Source organism: Nipponia nippon, unplaced genomic scaffold, assembly GCF_047370975.1.
Source record: "Nipponia nippon isolate SJK-2023a ecotype South Korea unplaced genomic scaffold, ASM4737097v1 scaffold_4, whole genome shotgun sequence".
In the NCBI taxonomy this organism is placed as follows: Eukaryota; Metazoa; Chordata; class Aves; order Pelecaniformes; family Threskiornithidae; genus Nipponia; species Nipponia nippon.
This window is the reverse complement of record NW_028262358.1, coordinates 19,395,333-19,417,904: the sequence shown is the minus strand read 5'-3', so window position 1 is coordinate 19,417,904 and position 22,572 is coordinate 19,395,333. Positions and strand designations below refer to the sequence as shown.

Below are 22,572 nucleotides of genomic sequence, written 5' to 3'. Positions count from 1 at the left end.
ACAACTAATTTCTTCTCCAAGTCTGTGTGCACATCCTTGCAATTTCATCACACAAACTGTATGTCTTATTACCAGACAGGGTAAGTAGAAAGGAAGGAATGGAAGAGTTTTCACAATGATCTTAAATATTTCGCTTGAAGCCCATTAGTTTGCAGGTTAATCCCACATATAAACTTTGTGTATGTCCTGACCTCAGTCTCTTTTACTAGGACCTTTTCACTTTCAGCCTGAGGGCTGACAGAGGAAGGCACGAAGTAATGTTTCACACAGGTTTCTAAACAAAATAATCTGGGAACTATTACAGTAATCAGAAACTGGATTATTTGGTTTCCACTAATCCCCTCTGAACAGGTTTAAACAAAATAGCAGGGTAATACCCTATAGCTCTTGTGAGACAACATGTTTCAACAGCTAACACGAATGTGGAAATCCAGGGACGGCCGCCTCCATGCTGCTCCTGCGAGCGCTGCCAGCAAGTGATCTCAAGACGGCCACTGGCCCTTAGAAACCCTTGTCTTCTGAGACCCCAGGACACAGAAGAAAATGAAAGCATAGAGAAGGGAGGAGGGAGCTCTTACAAAATTAATTGCACAAAAGTAAGGCTTTCTAACCCACCTGCTGCCTGAGAATGAACTCTGCACCTTTCTAGTATTAGTTCTGACAAATACACGTCTTTTCTCGATTTGTAAGATTAAGAGCTTCCCTGGAAAATCATCCAGGGGGGCATAAATGTTGAGAATATGCAACTTGGGGATCCAAGCTTCTCTAAGTGCTTTTGCAGGCAGAGGAAATGCGCAGCATGAGAATGAGCAGCCTGCAGTAAAGGACTAAGTGAAAGAGGAGTTCAATTACGACTAATCAGATCCAAGCACTAAAAGCGTTTGTCCAACGTCACCCTCACTAGATTAAAACTCTGTCCTTTTCCATAGCGGAGACTGTTAAACAAGCTCAGGTAGCATCAGAGACTCACGACCTCCATGAGCAACCTGCCACTTCTTGCTGCAGAGAGATGCATTCACAGCTTTTCCTACAAATAACCGTGAGCCCTAGCTACAGTCAAACTGTGGGCATCCTCTCGTTGCCCATCCTTTTGGGGCATTTTCGGCCAAGGACGTGCCTGTGCACGTTAATTGCACAGAGAGTTTTAAAGATGAGGTGAGGGACTTGCAGACCTAATTTTGGAGATCAGGACAAGCTCAGGGATTGGGACGGGGAAGGAGAGCAGGGCTGCAGGGAGCTGGCTGGGGCAGCCACAGCACGTCTCCAATGCAGACAGGCTCCAGCTCCGTGCCTGCTCAGACCACCCACGCCAGCCTAGTCCACGTGTGAGGGATCCCATGAAATAACTGCGTGTGCCTCGGTTTCTCTTGGCATGTCCCATGGGTGTCCCTGCGTTGATGTGGTGCTAGTCTTTCCTAACTGGTTCTCTCATCAGGGGAGAGAAATGGTCTCTCCTTCAGGACAGCTGGCGAGGTGGCACGGGGCAAATGGCACCACTGGGGACCGGGCACCTTTCTTCCCTGTCACGCTGGTGCCTCCGGGCACAAGTTAAAGCAAAGTAACCCCCACACCTATGGCAGAGGCAGCCAGGAGCCCCGTGCCAGTGAAGGCAGTCTGCAGAGCTGAGCTAAAACCAGGTGAGGGTCTGGATTAACCCTGCAGCCCCTTCCGTAGCGAAGTGGAGAGTAATGGGGTCAGCAGCAGCCCCCCCGAAACTGCAGCACATCTCCCTGCTCTTCCTTGAGACTCTGAGGAACGATTTACGATACAAACTGCGGACACCCTGAGGAACTACAGCCCACTCCAGCATCATGGCCCAATTTTTCAGGGTTTGAGGTGCAGAGGACTTTTGCACAGAAGATATGAGACATGAACATCCCAGCCAGGTACGTGCTGGTGTTCACACGTGGACCTAATGTGCACAAGCCCTGCATTTGGGTGCACACCTCCAGCGTGCACATGCATGGAGGAGGCACGAATGCACTCTGCAAGATAACATGAGATTGTTTGTGTTCATCTACTGTAACATTTTGTCCTCGGGACTGCAATTCATCTCACCTATTTTTAGCCATGTTCAGTGTAGATGACTGCATCTATGCTAGTTAACTCCTTTTACAGTCACGGCGCTGCGCAGCCACAGCTCCTCTCGCGCTGTGCAGGCAGGTCACATACGCTGTGCTCTGCAGGGGCCTGTTTCTCCCCACAAAGGGAAGCTAGCTCAGATCTAGCTATTTGCCATAAATCCTACACCAGACATCATTAAATGCTTTTAAAATCTTCTTATCCGAGCTCTCCTCACTTTCCCCTGCCTTTCCATGTCAGCCCTCCATGATGCTTTTTCCTTCTACCTGCAACTTTTCACATGATTTTTCCCTTCAGTTTCCTCCTTTTCCATCCCCTGATCAGCTTTTGCACTCGGTTTCTCCCAGATTTCCCATTCTGCCTCCAGCCCACAGCACCCGTCTCTCCTCCTGCTCTGCCCCCGCCACCACCCACAAGCCGACACAGCAGTGGCTCCATCAACCTCTGCCCCTGTCCTCGCGGGACCCAGCTCTGCCGCAGCTCTGCCCGCTCCTGCATCCCACCTCGGGGCACCCACTCACTTCCCCTCGCCCCCACACCCACCGCCACCGTGCCCCCACACCTGCACGGGGCTGTCCCCACACCTGCACCGGGCCAGTCCCCGCGTCCCCCCGTGCACCGCCCCAGCCCTGCACCCACGCAGGCTCACCCCACGCAGCTGCGCGCCGCCATCCCGGCTCTGCCCGGCCTCCTCCGGGCGCTGGTTTGCTCTGCGCAGAGGGGGAAGCCGCAAGGACGTGTGCGATTTACACGTGGCTAAAGCAGATTCCCAGATGGCTTCGCAGCTTCCCTTGTATTCTCTTCAGTCTTCCTGGCCTCCGCGGTCATTTCCCTTTTCCACCTGCCTTTCCCCTTTGCTCCCTTCCTGTCCGTCTTATCTCTCTCTCCTGGCCCTGCTCTCCCACGCCGCGCCGCTCCCTCCCCACGGCCGCCCCATCCCGCTCGCCACGGGCACCCGAGCTCTCCCAGCACTTACGGCATTGCCTCCACTTTGCAGCTTGAACCGGCCTTTGCCCGGCCGCAACGTGAGTGTCGCAAGCGGAGGACAGCTGAAAAGACAATCAGCGAAAAGCTGGGGAGCGTCTGCAGCTAAACTTGACAAAATCCTGGAGAAAATACAGTCAGAAAAGAGTTGTGCTCCAGTTCCAGCTGGAGCATGTGACGGGATCGAAAACCCTTTGTATGCCTCCGTGAGAACAACTAAGGGGAAAAAAGGAAATGGTGACATGATGAGACAGCAAAGAGGCAAAATGTGGGACTAAGGGGAGGAAAGAAAAAAAGGAAAAAAAAGAAAACAGGAAAAAACAGGTAGATTCTTAGAGGCACTTCACATGCTTTTTTAAAAGTTGCACTTCCTTTGAATTATCTGTGCTGGAGATATTTTCAACCCAGCTCCGCTTCCCTTGAAAGATTAATTTGGCATGCATTCAATTCTCGGATGAGCTTGCAAAACATGAAAGAAGCTGCAAGTGTCACTAAAATGTAGGACCGGCCTCAATTCTGAGATTGAGAACTGTGCATCTTCCTTCCTGACAGCAAAATGGTGTCTCTTATCCTCTCCCTCCCCACCTACCCTGACCTCCTTATGCTCAACTCCCAATAAAAGCAAGTTTATTTTTCTTCTAAATGGCATGGTAGGCATTGCAAAATTATGTAGGCTCCTGATCATGTTGAGAGGTTAACTCATCTGGAATCCGATCCAAGGACACCAAGGGAAAGATTTCTTCTTCACCCCCGGGTGCACATCATGTACATCATCAAAAAGAAATGCTCTGTTTGCTTACAGACACGGCAGTGGTAGACATAAGTCCCTTTGGCATGAACAACAGCCCTGATCTAGGAAGAGAAACTGCAGTAATTTCAAAATTGTTGGCTGCACTTTCACAAAATGTACTCAAACCATTTTTTCCATTGATCTGACGACTCTGGTTACTCAAACAGCTCCTCAGCCTACTTCCTGTTCTGCTGGAGAGCTCAGCAGCCCCGCTAAGAAACAGAGAAAAAAACCCCAAATTCTCACTTTACTTTGAGGTCATCAGAAATAGCTCTGGTGGATGGTTCCTATTTTCTTTCCAAAAATGTATTTATAACTTTACTCCCATCGGAGGGCATGGCAATCTGACCTGTCCTGCTCCCTGAGATGCCGGTTCAGCACAGTTGGTGAGCTGAGCCCGCGCATCGCTGCCAACGTGGTCCTCAACTCTGAGCGCAAGAGACCTGCTGTAGGAAGAGGGGGGAAATTCAGTCTTTGTGCCACATTTTGTCGCTGGTTCACCCGTGCTATGCTTTCCAAAGGATCCCTGATGGAGCCAGCTGTGGGGGGGGATTTTGCGATGTGGGCAGCTCTCTATGGTCTAGCCATTTATATAAACAATGCACTAACCCAGCCCATCTGTGTTTCATGTTTTTCTTACTCTGGATCAGATTTATCCCTCGCGTAAGCCCACCAGACTCAGTGGAGCTACGACAGAGTTGATTTGGCCTGATCTCACTCCAGGCTTGCAACTGAAATGAAGCGACGTTCTAGAGCGTCGATTCTTCTCCATAAAAATGAGAGGGAAGCGTAGTTCAAGGAGTCAGCAAGCTCTGTTCGTTGGCCCTGGTTCCTGCAGTAGCAAAAGAAGACAGCAAGGGACCAGCAGACAGCAGCAAATAAACACTTTCCAGTGAGATCAGCTGGAACTGCCACTGCAAAATCAGCCACTGAACCTACACCTGGAGTCTCCCTTGCTTTTCCAAAAACCGCAGGGTATTTTCAAGATTAGTGGTGAAATCTGTGGCTTTTCATTACCCAACATGAAAATTAATATGTCTTAGGGGTTTAAAGGGATTAGCAGGTATTTTCCGAAGTATTTTATCTTTGGAGAATTTATTCCCCCAAATTCTAATGCTAGCTGTGCTGCTTTAGAGATGTTAAGTGCCATCACATTGTTCGTGTTTCCTGGGCCAAAGCTTGTTTCTCAAATCCCCACTCCGTTCAATAAACACTGACACCAAGTAATAACATTCAGTATGTGTGTTGTAACGTGTGCTATGTTACAGCTGGCCGTGCTGTCTAAACCAACTTGGAATTTAATTCCCAAGCAAGTAACTTAATTGCATAGTATATGGAAAATGTTGCTGTTATGCAAGCCTCTGTTTTCTGACAATAGCCAGTAAAGCTGCTTTCCTCTCTTAATTTTATACCCTGGAAATATTCTAATTCTGTTTGTTACGCCAACAGTAGTTTTAGCTAGTTTTCCAAAGGCAGCTGCTCTCCAGAAGACCATCTGCATGTTGTATACAGTCTTCAAAACTGCCCTCCTGGTGCGATTTCGCTGAAGTTAACCCTGCAGATGGAGCACCTGAGAAAAGTGCGCAGCCCATGGATACACACAATATCCATGCCTTTGCTTTGGGGATTATTCCCTTTAAACGTGTAATAGCTCTAAGGACACGCTAAAAGGAAGAATATCCTTGCCTCCTTCCCCTTGGGGGAGCAAAGACACATACCTACTAGCTGGAAAGGAGAAAAGTGAACACTGCAGCATCTTAATTCAAGAGGCAAACTGGAGAACACGTCAGCGTATTTGATGAGAGAAAACTGAAATCCAAATAAATACCCTTAAAGCCGCTAGAGAACACTTGGCATCACTTCACACAGCACCTCTGCACCATTCAATGACAAGGTAGTTTAGGATGGTTCAACAGCCCTGCTTGGTGTTTTCCAAGCACTGTCGGAGCCTAAGAATACATATCAAAAGGTGTATACAACCTTCAACAGATTGTTGTCCAAATGCAATTGTTTAGTTGGAAAGTCAAGATTTTTGCTAAAATCTTACAATCTGCACTGAAGTGCTGGCCAGCAGCACTTTAATATAGCCAGAGCTGCTTTCCCATCTCCTGGCAGCTGCTTGTGTCAAAGATCTCTGAATCACCTTTACGTGTGGAAAAAGTGAGCAGTTTTCGAATTGTGTTTTATACCAAAGATCGACAGGGAAGCGGTGTGAGCCTCCGGGTGCAGTTTGCGTGGTCCTCGTTCTCCAGTGACCGCTTGTGTCTCTCCGTGCACCCCTACCTCCAGATTTCGCCTGAGAGATGAGTTTAAATTTCAGCGGAGATGCAAGAGTTGAATGCCACCTGCTATCCCAAACCTCACGACACCCGTACAAGCAGAAAGGCAGATTTTGTTTTAGTTGTGTATGGGCTTTTTGTTTCGGCTGGGGCAGGGAGGGAGAACTGGTGTTCTCCGTTTGTTACAGGAAAGCCGAATCGGCTTACATGCTCTGCCCTTCTGGCCTTTCTTTCCATTCAGCCCATTTCTCAACTGAGAGAAGCAGCTATTTCAATAGCCTGTTTGCCTGCTTTTGCAGTTTTAGCGTGAGCCTTGCCTTGTTCTCACAGTCCCCAGCTTTTGCAGTCAGGTGGCTGAGACTCCGAGCTTTCATTTTTAAAAAGAAAGTACATTTCTAGCCTTCTGGCTTGTAGAAAAGACTGAAAAATTGTCCTGAGTGCAAGTTAAAGGCATAGAAACTAGGAAAACAGTCGAACAAACCCAGCACTTCCAAAAAACAGCCCAAAACATCTGGTGGGTTTTAAGGCAATCCTCATTGTTTTGGGGTGAGCTCGGGTTGGCAGTGCTTTAACAGTAAATGCATGATCAAGGGAGCTGCAGAGCTGGTACACGCACGCTGTCCTCAATTCCTCATCTCGCTGCAGGCACGAATCGTCCCCCGCTGCCGTGGGACCCAGAGCCACCGCAGAGAGCGGGCAGAGCCGCCCTGGCTCCCACCGCTGCCAGGCCAGCAGGGAGCCCAGCCTGCTCCTCTGCTCGGCCACTGCCAGCCCCTCGCCTCGACACGCCTCGATGATAAAAACGTCTGTGTCCCGTCCACTCCATAAGATCCACCCTTCAGTAACACCAAAATTACAGCGGGCCAGAAAAATGCTTACAAACCTTCCTATTGCATGTAAAAGCCCGGATCTTCCCATGAACAAAAATGTCTTTCCTACGGCCCCTGCCTAAGAGGGGCTGCTGCTAAAAAGTTTGCCGTCCCGCACCACAGTGTCTTTTTTCTCCCTCTTTTGTGCCCGAACCCTCCCAAGACACAGAGGGAAGGGGCTCAGAAGACAGTCAAGGTAAATCTCAGCAAAGGAGGATCTGCTCCAGACACCAAGGGATGGACTTCAGCTGAGGAAACGGCACTGCGTGTCCCAACAAGGCAGAAAGCACAGCGGGGAACAGAAAACTCGACGATGGCTCATCCTATAGCAAACGCACGAATTCCTTCCCCTCTGTCCGGGGAAACTCTACAGCACGTTTTGGCTACAGCAAAGTAATTACTAGCTGTTTGCTCGTTTCCCTTTAATGAATCAGTTGAATGAGCCCAGTGTGAACGTCGGGGGAGTGAAAGTCTGCCATTCAGCTGTCTGCAAACTCCGTCTTCTCTGAAGATTTCTAGATCAGATTTCAAGGCCCCAGGAGTTTGGGTTATTTTTCTAAATGAGGTTCGACACTGCATCTTCCGGAGAAGCTGCCAGTTATCTACAAAACCTACAGCTCTTATTCATTCGATACCACAGGTTTCAGTTTGAATCACAGCAAAGTGTGGTTGACCTCAGATTAAACTAAAATACTTGCTCCATGGCATTAGACTTAGGGGTTGGCCAGCACGGGAGCTGGACGGAGAACAGATTTTTTTACATCAGAGCTCAACCAAAAATCTAGGGGATAGGAGATGTGCAGGCTAGGCTGAACACCGCTGAAATCATGGGGCTGTGGAAGGAAAACTCCAAAATGTCTCATCTGCAGCCAAAGTAAAAGGAGGTGTTTCATTTGGGGTTATGTAAGTTGTAAAAAATCTTTTCTCTTTTCTTCTTTCAATGTGTTTTAGCGGTGAGGTCAACTTTTAAGTGAAAAATGCCATATTGAATCAAATCTACATTTCAAATGCTTGCAAAACATAAACAAACCATTCCCAAAATGAAACAGTTCATTCTGAAAGTGTCAGAAATGACACGCATCGCTATTTTTAACGTCCCTCCCTCTTCCCCCACCTCTGTATTTTTTTCTAGGCCAGAACTATTCAGAAAATGTGTTTGAATTTGTGAATCATTTTGACTCCCCCTCCCCCTTGACATTTGCTGGAAAATTTACTCTCTGCCAAAAAACTGTTCTTCCAGCTCCAGCCAGCTCCTACAATCTTCTGTCCTGCCAGGGTTTGTTTGGACGGGGCTGGGGGTCTGACTGCCTTGGGGTGGCAGCACAGATGCTCCAGAGGAAGAACGGGCCAGGAGGGCAAACCCCAGCGTCTCTCTGGGCAGCAAAGGGCTCTGTGGCACAGAGCAGCCCGACCCTGCACCGCGGCTGCCCTGGAAAAGCCCCCAGCCACCCTCTCCTGAGGCCGAACGGGTAGTCGGGCTCCGACAGAAGCCACCACACAGAGGGGGTTCCTCATCGGGCTGGGGCTTCTGGATATTAGGAGAGTGCTTCGAGTTTTGGTTCTCTTGGAAAAATCTTGCATTCAACGCCAGGCCCCCGAAAGTTAAGAGGGTATACCATGGGGGCTCAGAGCTGCCTCCTATCAAGTTTACAGAAATTTTGGCTTTGGCTTTGACAGAAACATGGTGGCTCCAAGGCTTGCAATGCAATACAGAGGCTCGATTCTTCACAGCCTGGCACTTCATAGAACAATTTATGCCTTTGCAATGCGAGTGTAAATGTTACCACTCTCATTTGTGAGTGTTTTGCTCCTACCCTGAAACTTTTAGCAAGTGGAAAACTTGGATCGCTTTCTCTCAGTCCTCACATCCAACCTATCTGTAAGTCTTGCAGATTTATTCAGGATAACAGCCCTAACAGAGTCTTTCCAACCTACCCACCCCACTAAAATTCACCTCCAGGGCTCATCACCTCATATCTCAATTTCACGTCTCAATAGCCTTTCCTCTGCAGGCTTCCTCTGCAAAAATTCACCAAACCCATTGCTGAAATCGCTTTCCGAATCTGTTTGGCCCCTCTGCAGCTCTCTCAGCCTCCCTACCTTGACTCCTTCTCCTGAGGTGCAAGTCTAAGCTACTTGGCTTTTCTTTCAAGGCTGTGATTTATTCTATTCCCATCACTTCTTATTTCAGTGCTGAAAGGTCAACTCCTGCGTATGCTCAAGCATGAGATCAGCCTATATTAAACAGGTTCCTCTGAGTTTTCTCCCTTCTGGGAAGGGTTCCCATCCACAAGAACAAACTTGGGATCTGGAACTGCCTTTAAGCTGCCCAAAGCTCAAAGACCAAATATCAGAGCTGGTCGGGCTGTACAATATACAGGGTCAGACGAGAACAGACAAGGTGGCATCGTGCTACCTCTGCACTTCCCTCTCATTATCGGCCCGGCACCTGGTCAACGTTATGGTCACTTCGGACCACCTGGACTCCCACACTGCCTTCCTTGGCTCGAAAAAGCCATTCCAGCAACGAAGGGTAACCTGAGAAAACAGAGACCTGAGGAGAGAGGCCAAGCCTTTTCTCCTCGAGATGAGACATAGATGAGGGGCTGCTAACAGTGGAGGAGCTGAGCGGTACCCCTGGCTTCAGACCACTTGTTTTAACCTGCTGTGCAAGGGGGCTTCCATGAAAGCCGGACGACATTAGTTGCTCCTTTCTCCGAGAGAGGGTCTGGTTCAGCTCAGAGCTGCTTTTCCAAAAGTTCATTTTGAATGTACGAGCTTTACGCAGACTTTTTTTCAGGGGTGGTACATCTTGCTCAAAAACTGCGACACACACTGTTTGTGTGTGAAGGTGGCAACGTGACACCCGACAAGGCAATTCTGTCGGCTTTGCAAAAAGATCAAGGTTCGGTCTCACTCTGCTAAAAGTACGGAAGGGAAACACAGGATTTGTCAAGCGGAGAGAGATAAACTAGATTGGGAACATTTTATATACAAATTCCTAGGAGAACGTTAAAACAATGGAGCTGGGAGAGCACACTTGTTAGGGTTTTTTCACACAATGGATTTCACATATTCTTTTAAAATACAACAGTAATTCAGGTGGGTAGAGATAAGACACAGTTCTAAAATCTCTTTCCATTGTTTCCTTTCTGGACGCCCTGGTCTCCACCCCAGTAAGGCATTCCCACCACGAAACCCCAGGGTGAAGGGCTGTCAGCTCTGAGTAAATGCAGCTCCGAGGAGACAATAATTAACACGCTGTTTCTGAAGCCACTTGGCAATTGCATTTCCGAGCGCCTCCTACTTCTGTGACCACTTGCCTTGCTTTCAAGGCATATCTATTAATGGCAGCCCGAGACTGCCCTAAGCAGCAGGAATGGGGGTTGCTGCATGGGGGTGCAGCTGTGTGCCAGTCCTCGGCAAGAGCAGGATGAGACGGTGGGACTCGGAGGCCAGCACAGTGCCGGCAAGCGGTGTCCAGCATTCCTCCTCCTCCTCGTGCTGCCACGACAGGCACCCACCTGGGCAGCGCACACTCACTGCTATCCCACGCTCCCATCTGCAACAGCACCCGGAGGTGGAAACACCACCCTGGGGCCTTTCGTGGTCACCTTGTGTGGGTACCGAGGGCGGCACAAGGGACAAGGCAATGCTGACCTGGCTTCAATGGAGCTAAGCTGATGCTATGCAAGCATGGACAAAAAAAAAAAGGAATTGGGCTCCATTTCAGAGTTCAAAGAAATGTTTGAACCTGTGGGCATTGATTCAGGCTCATCTCTAATTATATCCCAAGCTCAGCCTTTTAAACTAGGTCTGTACTCCTCAGTAAGGGCCACTTTGCAGTTATTATTTGAGTTCCTTGCCAATCTGTTGTTGGATTTTCCACTTGACATTATTAAGGGATTAAGTTGTTTGTCTCACCACCTTTTATCTGTCCTGTTGAGTTTCCTACAAACAGACTTTAGCCAGACCAGAGAAGATAGGAGGAAAAAAAAAAACCCAACACTTTCAAGATATAATCATGGTTCGGGATTAGTCGTTATTATTGTTTAAATTTATTACTTTGGATATGTAAACTTTGCTGACTCCTTTAATCTGGAATGTATTAAAGAGAGCATTAGGCACATGTCATTGGATTATACTGTCCTGATTCAGCTACAGCTGTGGAAGAAATATATAACAGGAGATCCTGTGGAGTTATACATTTTAGACTTAGATCATCAATTGCCATAGAGAAGATAAAAACAAATGTAGCTGAGCCTGGAAAGAATGTTGCTAAAATTGGAGAAACAGTTAATGTGAGTAGCCTAGGGGTGCAATAACTTTGCCTGTAACTTAACAAAACCCACCCACATAAAACATACCAAGAGAGACTGCAGATTGGACTCGCTGATCTGCAGTCTGCCAAAAAAGCAAACCTGACTTTTTTCCCCTTCCTACAGATGCAGGCTTGAATGGTCCCTGCAGAGTGTTAAATATATATTACCCGTAATAGCAACCATATTACATTTGGACATGTTGCTAATTCTCCCCCGGCTGCTCTGTACCTTGCTTGGAGTGGGAGGATGCCCCTGGCTATCGAACTGGGCTTGTGGCTGCCGGCAGAGCAATTACTGTGGTCCGCATGGTGAGAAGGAGCCTGCTCACCTCCCCCTCGCCCCTGCCCCTCCTGGCGCCCAGGTCTCCTCTCTTTTGAGGGGCACACACGGGCTCCCTCGACCATTGTATTTAAGGATCCATTTAATGAAAATGTTTCGAATGCGTTCAGCTCAATGGGATAAAAGCTATTCCTATGCTTCTCCAAAACGCCTTCTCAAAGCACGGCTGCAATGAACAAGGCTCAGCGGTGAGCTGAAGGCCAGGCTCCGCTCCTGCCCTTTTCCCAAGCAGCAGGGATCGGAGATTGTTTAGCGAGAAACGAGAAAAAAACACCCAACCCTGAAATGCACTTTTCAAAAAGTCACCCTGCAGATCTTTCCACTTATAAAACTCCTGTCCCCAAAGGCTCTGAAGCACTGTACCTATCAACGAGCAAAACCCTGTGGGGACCACATCTCTGCTTCATTAATTCAGTTTAACGTTGGATTTACCACAAGGTGTAACTGGATACATGCAGGGGAGAGCAAAGCGAAAAACGATCAAGGACCAAATCTGCAGCATGCTCCTGCTGGCTTCAGCGGAGCTACAACTGCTTTTATCAGCATTTTATCTGACCCTAACAAAAGGAGCGAATTGTTTAGCAAAGGAAGAGGGTTCTTTGATTCTATCTTGCTGCAGACGAATTGCCCAAGCAAGGGCAAAGGGACAGGAAGCGAAGGGGGAGGAGGAGGAGGTGATGCTGAAGGTAGGTGCTGCCGCTGTTTAGCCCTCTGCTAACTTCCACTCGCTGCCGTGAGCTTTCTGTCGGCCCCTTCTGCAAACGCGGTCGGGGGGAGAAGAGGGTCGGGCCTGCTCCACAGCCGTCCTACCAAGATGTTGCACTGGTTGTTCCTGGTGTTGATATATTGGTCTTCATTCAGGCAAAGCCCAAAGCATTCAGCTTGAAGGGAGTTTTGTGACAGTGAAGACTGCAGGCTGAGACCACCCCTCTGCTTCACACACTCCAAGAGCCCTATTTTCCAAAACCTCAAGTACAAGACTTAAAGCCAAGGATGAAGCCCCAAAAGCCACGGATGAAACCCCAAGCAAAACTCACATAAATTCAGTGAGGTCCACGCCATGGGAACTGCAGGTGCCGACCTCTCTGCAAATCAAATGCGCGAAGCAAAGAGTGAAGAGACAGTCTGATTCTGTCCTTTGAACCAAACTCATTAAAACGCTCGTTGGTATGTCACTCCAGAGCCCATACATGTCTTTCAGGGAGACGAGGGATGCTTTACTATTACTTAAAACCGCAACAGTGCTGAATGCTAATGCAGTTCCTGTTGTGTAGCACTGATCAGATAATACACTGTACTGCTTACAAGAAGAAGTTGTAAGTGCTAAGCACTTGTTGTTTTACCCCCTAGTTCTCCTTCCAAAAGCAATCCTTGTGTTTTGGCTAGCAATAAATCTTAGATCTGAAAGGAAGAATGAATTCCTTCTGCTAGGCTTTTTCCATGTCATTAATGAAAAGAACGTTCTTTACTATAAAAAACCCACTTCTTCCTTCTCATGGCTGAAATGTATGGTAACATTGAAATAAATATCGTGAGAGGGAAAAGGCTAATATGGGTCTTAGCAGCAGTCTTCAGACTCTGATATTGCCTATCTACGAGAAACTAAGGACAGAAAATGCCGGCGCTCAGCAGTCAACGCAACCCGCGGCTGACTACGGCAGTGAGGATCTCCACAGGCACGCAGCTGTGACAGCAGCTCTGTGGTGGTGAACTCCCACCGTGACTGGGAAAAAAGAAGCTACAATCTACGTTTTCCAAAAGCTTCCAGCAATTCTGAGTGCACTCGTTGCACCTACGCTCTGACTGAAACTTGCAGCTGGAGACCCCGAGCTTCCGAACATACCCAGGCCAACTCACATTGAAAGGCACTGCTGGGTGATCATCCCTGTTGCAGAGCAAATCACACAATTTGCTGCCTAAACACTGATTTAAAAGCCAAATCAGAAGCACTTGCTTTTGAAGCTGGTAGACCTCAGACTGGAGCAGCTTCCTGAACTACTTGCAGCCATTGCGCAGACTGTGCGACCTGGCTTTTTACGTAATAAGAATAAAAATTTTATAGAAGACATTCTTGAGTACTTTAGGAACAGATTCCTCTGTCTTAAGCAGACCCCTGGGCTAGTAGTCCTCAAGAGCCCATCAGAGTCAACAGAGAAGAAAGGTACCTTAGGAGGAGACATCCAACAAGGCTGAGCAAGAGGAAATCCATACAAGGGCCATTTCAAGTGACCCAGCAAGCGCGGAAGCCCACCTTCCCTGAAAAGTCACATTTGCGAATAGGGATTAAGCTGTAAGTTACTCAGTGATTTGAAAATGTTAACATTTAGTTTTCACCGTCTGTTAAATATTAACATACCTTTCTTAGAAAGCTTGGCTGGGCTTCATTGGAAGAAAGCAGGTCAAATTTACTGCACGAATTTACCTACTGGTATAAACAAAAATAATCTCTAACAATTACAGAAGACTAATCTCAGTTGAAGTGACATTTAACATCATACACAGATGCCATTATTTCTCTAGTGAGTTAGAACAGATTTACATGTAAAGAAAACATTAGCTCAGCACTGGCTTTCAGTCATCGCATGGCATGCGAGAGCTCAGTGCTGCGCTAATATTTTCTTCACATGCAAATCTGTCCTAACACATTATAGAAATAATACGGAAAACATGAGACAGATGCTGACTATGGTTTGATTGTTTTTTGTCATTGCAAGGCTCTAAAAAGGTAGAGATAAAACTGTAAATGTTCCACTGACCCAGGAACTTCACTCTGTGGCCATTCAGCTTAACATGCGAAGGGTCCAACCAGCCAAGCTCCTGACGTCCCGCGATTCCCATCAGAAGGGGAGGAAACCCTGCTGTTTGCAGAGCTGGGGACCTAATGATGGGCCTAACGTTTGCTCTTCCTGCGCCTCAGAAATGCTTTGAGCTTTTTTCCACTTTTTATGAATGCTTTCAGTGTGAAATTGTTTGAGAAACAAAATATGCAAGAGACAGCAGCTGTGCTAGCAAGTAAGTCCCTCTATGAAAAGGATCTGCTATGTGCCATGTAATTCCTGCACTGTCAGTCACGGAGAATGTGAGCAGAGAAGAAACCCTTCCCAATGAGCTTAAAAGTGCTGATGAAAATGGACTTGAAATAGCACTGTGTGTCTCCCATTGGGTTATGGCAGCATCTTCACTTAGCCTCCGTGGGTGGGAGCCCATAAAAAAGCTGCTTATTCCCCGAGAAGGCCACATGAGTAGGCAGAAGATAAGCTACCGAATAGAGAGTGGTGCTTTGTGAACTCCCCGGAGCACACAGCCTCTACCTACAGAGAGCCTGAAGCTCTGCCCAGCCCACCGGGCACCGGAGGGTCCTGATCCCGTCCTAGCAGACAACATGCCATGCTGGCAGGTCTGCTGAGTGTGGTGCTCTGAGAGTGGAAACACAGAGGTGTCCACCACATTCTCCTCCTCCTCGTCTTCCCACAGCAGGGCTGAAGGAGGCTCCGTCCTTTGGCAGCTTACCCGGTGTGCTAAGCACTTCCCTGGGCAATGATACGCACTACTGGAGTAACAGTCGCTCTTCAGAGCAAGCAAGCGGGGCCCTAATATGCTAGGCATTATATTGATACTAAACTGGTGATACCACTCACACGCTCATAAGCTTAGGAGCTTTTAAGACAAACATGGTGGGAGGAAGGACTAAAATACATAAATGCAGTCAGCATAAAGATATACATTCACGGGGCTTGCCTGCATCACCATAGCTATGGGGTCATGGTTTCTGTTACACAGAGACTTCCTGATCACAGTGACAGCTGGGAAAGGGAATGAAAGCGTATTTAATTTGATTGATTTTTTATAGGAACAAATCAGGAGTGCTGTTGTCAGCTTATGCTTTGGAACATCTCAAAGAGAAATAAGCAAGGGTCCCACAGGCCCTTGGCTGACACTAACCGTATCTAAACTTGGCTCCTTTCAGAAATGTGTTACAGCCATTGTGAGTCAAACAAATAAATCCATTAAAAAATCGCCTGTCAGCAGCAATGCCATTAGCTTTTTCCAAAAGCTCTTGCCGTTTTGCACAGGTTAATGGAAGTCTCTTAGTCTGCGCAAGCTGCTCTGCCTGTTGAAAGGAGCAGAGGTTTCACAACGTACCAAGAGTCGCTTGATTACTCTTCTGCTGTATGTCCTTGTGTTTCCACAGCGGCTGTGGGAAAGCCAGGAAGAGGAGCACTGTGGTGTCTTGCACTGTTTTTCCAGGAGGGTGTTTTTTTCCCCCTTGACATGTCATTTTTCTATAGTACATACTTGCATAATTTCTGCCTTTCCCCCCACTCGTCTGTTGCTTTTGGGTCAATGACGACGACTCACTAATGACCAGCACTGGAATATCTTTCGCTTAAGGGGTGCAGCCAGCTTCCAAGACCGGGGCCAAGCCTCCTGCTGCTGAGTAGACCTTGGTCTATCAGCTTTCCCTCGGGAAGAGCAAACAGGGTGCCCCAGGAACAGCGAAACTCATAAACCTGTATCTTCCCATTGAAGTCAATGGGAGCCACAGCTAGAACAGGGCTTATTTTGGGTGTGAAATCCCCCTTAGGAGCCAGGCCGCCATCTCGGGCTACCTGTGCCACTTGGGACAGGGAGGACCTTCTCACTCCCCTGCACACCCAACCTGTGTGATCAGCCAGGAGGGGAGAAACCCTCCCTCAGCACGAGACGCGCCGTGACGGAGACAGGCGCCTTCCAACAGCCATTGCGTCCCCCTGGCTTGGGCAGTGGGCGAGCGGAGGCACCCTCTCCTTCCCAAACTGCCCACGTCCCTGTCGCAGGGGGCATGCAGTGAGCGCTGCCCCGCGGTGTTGTCAAACCGCAGTGTCCCCATCCTAACACGCTGCCTGGACAGGCCGTCCCTCCTCCCACGCAGACCGAGAAGTGCAATCGCTCAAGTGTCTTTGAAACCTTGCAAGCATCAATAAACAAGCGTGGGGTTTCTCCAGCAGCAGCCCACAGCCCGGAGAAAGCCACAGCTGCAAAAGCCCTTATGTGGAGGTTTACTCAGACCTTAAGTGGACTTGCAATTAGACAATGGCAAAACATCAAATTGCTCTTACTGTCACTGCACTTCAGAAGTCTGCTATAATCACGGCAGGGTCACTGTATCCCAGGGCTGCGCAGCCCACTGGGCACCAGAGCACTCCAGGGACAGGCAACGTACTGCGTAAACTGTTTCAATAAACAAAGGCGGAGCCCGTATCAGCCACTAAGCTGCTCCAGGTCGCAGTGTCCAAAAAAGTGGCCATGCTCTCTCCCTCTCTTTCGCTAGCCAACGTCATTTTCTTACTGACCAATTTGCAGGCTCGACCGCAAATGAATTTTCCTACCTGACGTACAAATGGAGGACGAGTCCGTGCCAGCTGGAGGGATCTGCCCGCTTCCCGGGGACACCAGGAGGAACTACAATAGACAGCCGGACATCCCTAACAGATTTGCTAAGCCAGACGGCCTCCAGAAAGGAAGGGCAGAAGCAAGCCTGCTGTTTATCAAATCTGTAAACATGCTATGTGAGATGTACAGCACAGACCGTATCTGCAGCAAGAACTGCTTTCCTGTCGCTCGCCATTACCTCCCCTCCAGGTACAATAGCCCTCCCCTGTGCCAGCAGCACCCGGTGCAGATAGGCAGGGCTCTCTGCCCGCCCAGTGTTTATCTACTCAACCCAGAGGCACAATGTTGGTTTCTGTCAGCCGAGGTCTTCCAGGATTTATTTTGACGGAAAAGCATGAGTCGCAGAGAGCTTCTCACACATTCTCCCTCATTACACAACTCATTTCCAGACCATGTGCGTTGTTAAAAGGAAATAGTGAGTTCATGAAACCAAATGAGTGTGCAACCTGAGACTGCTCCGGTAGCTGCCTTCTGCTGTCATTATGGATTTAAAAGATGTTGCCAACCAGTACACAAAGTTGGGTGTTATTTGTATGAATGAGCTTTGAATTACTGGGCATTTGCGCATGGTCCTGCTGAGAAGTTGACTATAAACTGCCAAAGCCAGTGATCAGCCCTGCACGGGACCTGCGGAGTCCAGCGGAAAGTATCATTGTAGATGAGCCCAGCCGCTCCTGCTGAGACGACTCCAGCACCGAAACAAAATCAAGTGCACCTCCTCAGGCTGCCTAACACATTTTGGACCAGATCTTCATCTCGTTTAGCTTGGAGTAGTCTTACTGAGGCCAGAAGAGTTACTCTGATCTTAGACATGATCTGAGCTCACTCTGACCCAGGCCTTTTGGCAATACAAATGAACCTTGCCTGTTCACTGCCGAGCCACCGGCCTGGCTGAGCTCGCTGGAGGCCACAGGAGGCTGCGCAGAGTCAGCTTAAGGCTCCAGGAAGCTTTCCACAAGAGCATCAGGCATGATTTTGCCCATCAGCGAACTGTTTTCAGCAGCAAATCAGTGCGATCTGGCACTAGGAACAGTCATTAGTATGGAGAATAGAGCAGAGATTACTACAACTCATGCACACAAAACCAGCAGAATTTAATCAGCAGAGGAATTGTAGCAGCTCCCAAAGGGAGCAAGCTGATTCATCAGTTGAGAGCCCCAAAATACAAAACTGTCTGCAAACACGATGAGCCACAGACTCGTAATTTCATTAACTGTGCTTTTACTCAACTGCTTCTCCATCCTGAGTAAAACTGAGCCCGAGTTCTTGGAACAGGATGAAACAAGTAGAAAAGCAAAGATATTTATTTCAGCCTGCTGAGTGTTTTACAAACCCCCGTCTGTCAGTTCTTCATGAGTTTGATACCTTCACTTTACTTAGATGTTTCCCTGCACTGGTCTTCCTCATGTCATTGAGCTTAACAACAGTTTCACTATCATGTGTCTATGGAAAGTTAAACATAGTGAACCACATCACTGAAAGGTGATGGGGCCTTTATCAAACTCTTTAAAATGAAGGAGCCACTGGGTTGCCCTGCATTTTTCAGGGTTTGTCAGTGTGTGGCTCCAGTGCTGAGCTCAAATCAATGTAATGTCTCATAGCCGGAGGATGGGACAGCCCACGTGCTGGTCAGAGAACCTCGCGATGGGCACCCTGCACTGGGGTAAAGTGGTTCAAAGCCCTCTGGATAAATGGTGTGACAGCTCAGAGCAAAGCACGCTCCGTGTGGAGCATTCAGACATGGAACAAACTCCCCAAGTGATGCAAGAAATCCCATGACTGTCTACCTTCGGAGAGCACCTCAAAGCCCTCCTCTCCGAGGAGACCTTTCTGCTCTAAGGGTTATACAACACTGATGCTTTCTCTCGCCTGAAGCCTCCCAACCAGCCCACAACAAAGATCCAGAAACAAATGAACTTAACATAAATACCTAATAAAAACATGCTTACCTAAAATGTAAGATACCCCACAAGCAAGAAGTTTTACTCAGAAGGGGAATTACCAGAAATTTTAGACATTTTTGCTTCCATGTGAAAGGCACACAGACACTATTGTGATGGGCACCAGTACAAATTTTAACAGACAGCTGGCCCACACAGTTTCGGCTCCAAGAAGGAAATAAATTCTCCCTTAGGCTCATGTAAATCATGGGAAACCTCCAGCACCCAGGAAAGCTGTTGCTGAGGGAAAGCTGAAGCTCGTAACCACATGTCAGCAGAAGGCTGCAGTCCATGGGTGCAGGTTAAGCACGCCGGCGGGCAGCTTGCAGCACCGGGGAAGCTCTGCAAGGACCGTGCACAGTGGGATGGGTACTGCTGCTCTCTCCTGCGAGCAGGGGATTTTCAGACTAGGAACAGGGATAAGCTTTTCATGTGAGGGAAAGCAAGTACCGCCGAGCAAATGGAAAGTTTCTCTGCAGACCTCTGCTCTGACAGACCTCTGCCCTCCCGCTGCAGCTGTGCCTCGGAGCGGGGATGCTGCCAGCCCTTGCCCCACCTCCCCGTGGCTGGTGCAAGACTCACCACTCGGGGCTTCTGCTGGTCCAGGGTCTGCAGGAAGGCCGGTGTCTGGTCCAGGGTGCGCTCAGGGTCGCTGGAGATGTCCTCCTCGGACTCCTCCCAGGATGAGGAGAAGCCAGTGGAAGAGGCAGAGGACGACGACAGCTTCCGGACGGGCAGGCTGCCGGGGGGCACGGCGCCCGCCTCCTCCTCCGGGCCCCCCAGGTCCGTGACGATGACGGCGGGGATGCTCCCACCGATGGCTGGGCACTGGCCCTCATGTCCTGTGGGGGCCACCACCACCTCGCCTCGCCATGGTGCAGGCCCTGATGGCTCCAGGGGGCTGCTGCCCTCCGCCAGCCCCATAGCTGGGACCACCATCACCACTGGCCTCCCCAAGGGCTCTGCAGTGCTGGGCCAGACCTGCACCCCACCAGCATCAGGGGCCTCACTCTCCCCGTAGGCTCGCGGCCGGGGTCCGGTTCCAAGTCCCACCTTTGGCGCCGTGGGGCTGGTGGGCCGGGGCCGAGATGGCCGGGGGCTCCGCGGCGGCTGGGCAGCAGAGCTGTGTGCCTGGATGTGTGCCTCGAAGAGCCCCACTTTCTGGTTCACCTGGACGTTGTGCAGCTCCCGCTGAAGTTGCCGTGCTGTGGCAGGTCCTGGCTGCCCCTCTTCACCCTGGCTGCTCCGCCGCCTCCCAGGGCTGCCCGGCTGCCGCGGGGGCTCCTCGAGCGGCGGGAAGAGGAAAGCGGGGCCACGGCGCGGGGAGCGGGGCGGCACGGGGGCCGGGCTGAAGACAGGGAGCGGGCGGCAGCTGCCGGGTGTCTCCGGGCCTCTGGGCAGCACTTGTCCGGGAGGAGGCGGCGTCTTGCTCCCGCCACTTGTCACCTCACTGTTGCTATTCATCATCACCAAGCTATTGAGTGCATAGCAGTACACGGCCATAGTAGTCAGCCGGGGCGCACAGGGGGGCCGCCGCCACTGCCGCCTCGGCGCTTAGGCTCCGTGGGGCTGCCGAGGGTCTCTCCACACCGGGACCAGCAGCATCGCCAGGAGGCAGCAGGGGAGCTGGGCTGGCCCCGGCCCGCAGCTCCATAAAACGGGACGGCTGGGGGGAGAGAGAGAGACACGCGGTGAGAATAGGTCTGCACGCCCCCCCAAGCTCATCCACCAGCTGTGCACACAGCTGGCCGGACTCTTCCCTTCCTGTGCACCCCGCCCAGTCCCTGCACACACCTGCATGCATTCCCAGTGTGCCGCCCCTGGGGACATGGCCCAGCCTGGTCAGCAGAAGGGTCTGGGCCAAGGGGAAATCAGGTTTGGGGCTGTTTCCTCTCTTTCCCGCCTTCCCTGCCCCCTCTCCAGGTTGCCAGCTGACGCAGCCGCAGCAGCGGTGTCCGAGAGGACACAACAGTCAGCAGCCGTTCCCGCAACAGAATTAGGGAGATACGGCCAACCGGTGTGAGCTGAAAGTTGGCAGCTTTCAAGTTTTGGCCCCAAAAGCTGACATTTTCTGAAGGAAGGGAAAAACTCCAAACAGCTCAAATTTGCCACCTTCCGGTTTGTCACCTACGACCGAGATCAAGCCTCAAGCATGGATTTCTGTTCAATGACAGACGTGAAGGCTTCCTGCTTGCAGAGTTTTGCATGGTATGGGATCACACTGCCGCAACTTCCCTAACTTATGTGCAGTAAGATGGGTTTGCACATCTTCACGCGTGCCCTGTCTACACGTGCCTCCCCTGCGCACGTCTGCCTTCTGGGGCATCGACCGCTGCAACTGCCTCCAAGTCACAGCCCGGATCCCACGTGCGGACACGTGCGGTGTTGTTTGCCCTGTTGTGTGTGTGAGTGTGTACACGTGTGAGAGAGACTCTGCTTTTGTAGGTGGCTCTCTGTGCCCCTCTGTACTTCAGCGCGCTTTCCTTCGTGTCCGTTTGCTCCGGGTGCCACTGGAGTTGCAATCCCCATCCTGTGCTGGGGCATGGGAATGCACGAGATCTACCCAAACGTGTTGCCTACATGAGCGTGCAGGCTTGTTTAGGCACACGTGCGCTAACTCTGGCTATGGTGTACACGTCTCTGGCAGCACTCCTGTGCGAAGCTGTCAGCGGTACCCCTGTGCGTCCCTGTGAGGCTCCCGGCAGGTCTAAGCGCAGTCCTCAGTGACTGGGTGACCAGAAGGCTCCCCATCCCTTCAGGCGCTGCTCAGAGGCAGCGTGAGGCTCAGCAGAGCCCGGGCACCCCCTCTTCGCAGGGATCCCCAGCACCGCCGGACTCCCAGCGCTCCGGCTGGGGTGCGAAAGCAAGCACCGCCACAAGGTGCCCGGCCAGATCCTGGGTGCGGGACAGCCCCGCTTGCGGCCAGGGCAGGGTGCGGGACCCGCCGCTCGGCCCCGGGGCAGCACCCTGCCCCTCTGCCCGCCCCCACCTCGCCCCTTCCTCCCCCCGGCGCCCGGCCGCCACCGGGCACCGCCCTCGGCGGGGCTGCTCGGGGGGTGCCCCGGCGGAGGGGGCGGCCGCGTCCCCCCCAGCCGCCGCCGCTTACCTGGGAGCAGGATCCGCGCCCGCCCTCACTGCGCGGCGCCCGGCAGCGCCCGCCGGCGCCGGCGGCCGCCGGGGGCTGCAGAACGCATCTCCGCGGGCGCGGGGCGCGGCCGGGAGTCCCGCCCGCTCCGCCGGTTCAAACGGCTTCTCCTCGCCCCGCGGGCTGGGGGGGCCGGGGGGCGCCGGGCTCTGCCCCTCCGCGCTTGGGCGGCGGAGGCTCCGCGGGCGCGGGAGGCTCCGCGCTCCGGCCCCGGCGCCCGCTCCCGGTGCGGTTGGAAAGGCGGAGAGAGGAGGAGGAGGAGGAGGAGGAGAGGGAGAGGAGCGGCGAGGAGGAGGAGGAGGAGGAGAGCGGAGGGAGGGGGTAGGAGAGCAGGAAGGAAGTTGTGAGCCTGTCTGGGGTTGAACTCAGCGGAACAAGTTTCTTTTTTT

General features: G+C 50.9%; 1 protein-coding gene across 1 annotated transcript in view; it reads right to left on the bottom strand.

The window, feature by feature from the left end:
- ITPKB (inositol-trisphosphate 3-kinase B) overlaps positions 1-22,470 on the bottom strand; it is a 70,190-nt gene extending 47,720 nt beyond the window's left edge. The window contains exons 1-2 of the mRNA XM_087775817.1: positions 22,145-22,470; positions 19,621-20,704 (exon numbers count right to left, since the gene is read on the bottom strand). Coding sequence (XP_087631943.1) covers positions 19,621-20,541 — 921 coding nt within the window. The 5' untranslated portion in view covers positions 20,542-20,704; positions 22,145-22,470. The remainder of the gene's footprint in view (positions 1-19,620; positions 20,705-22,144) is intronic.
- Between the last annotated feature and the right edge of the window lie 102 nt (positions 22,471-22,572).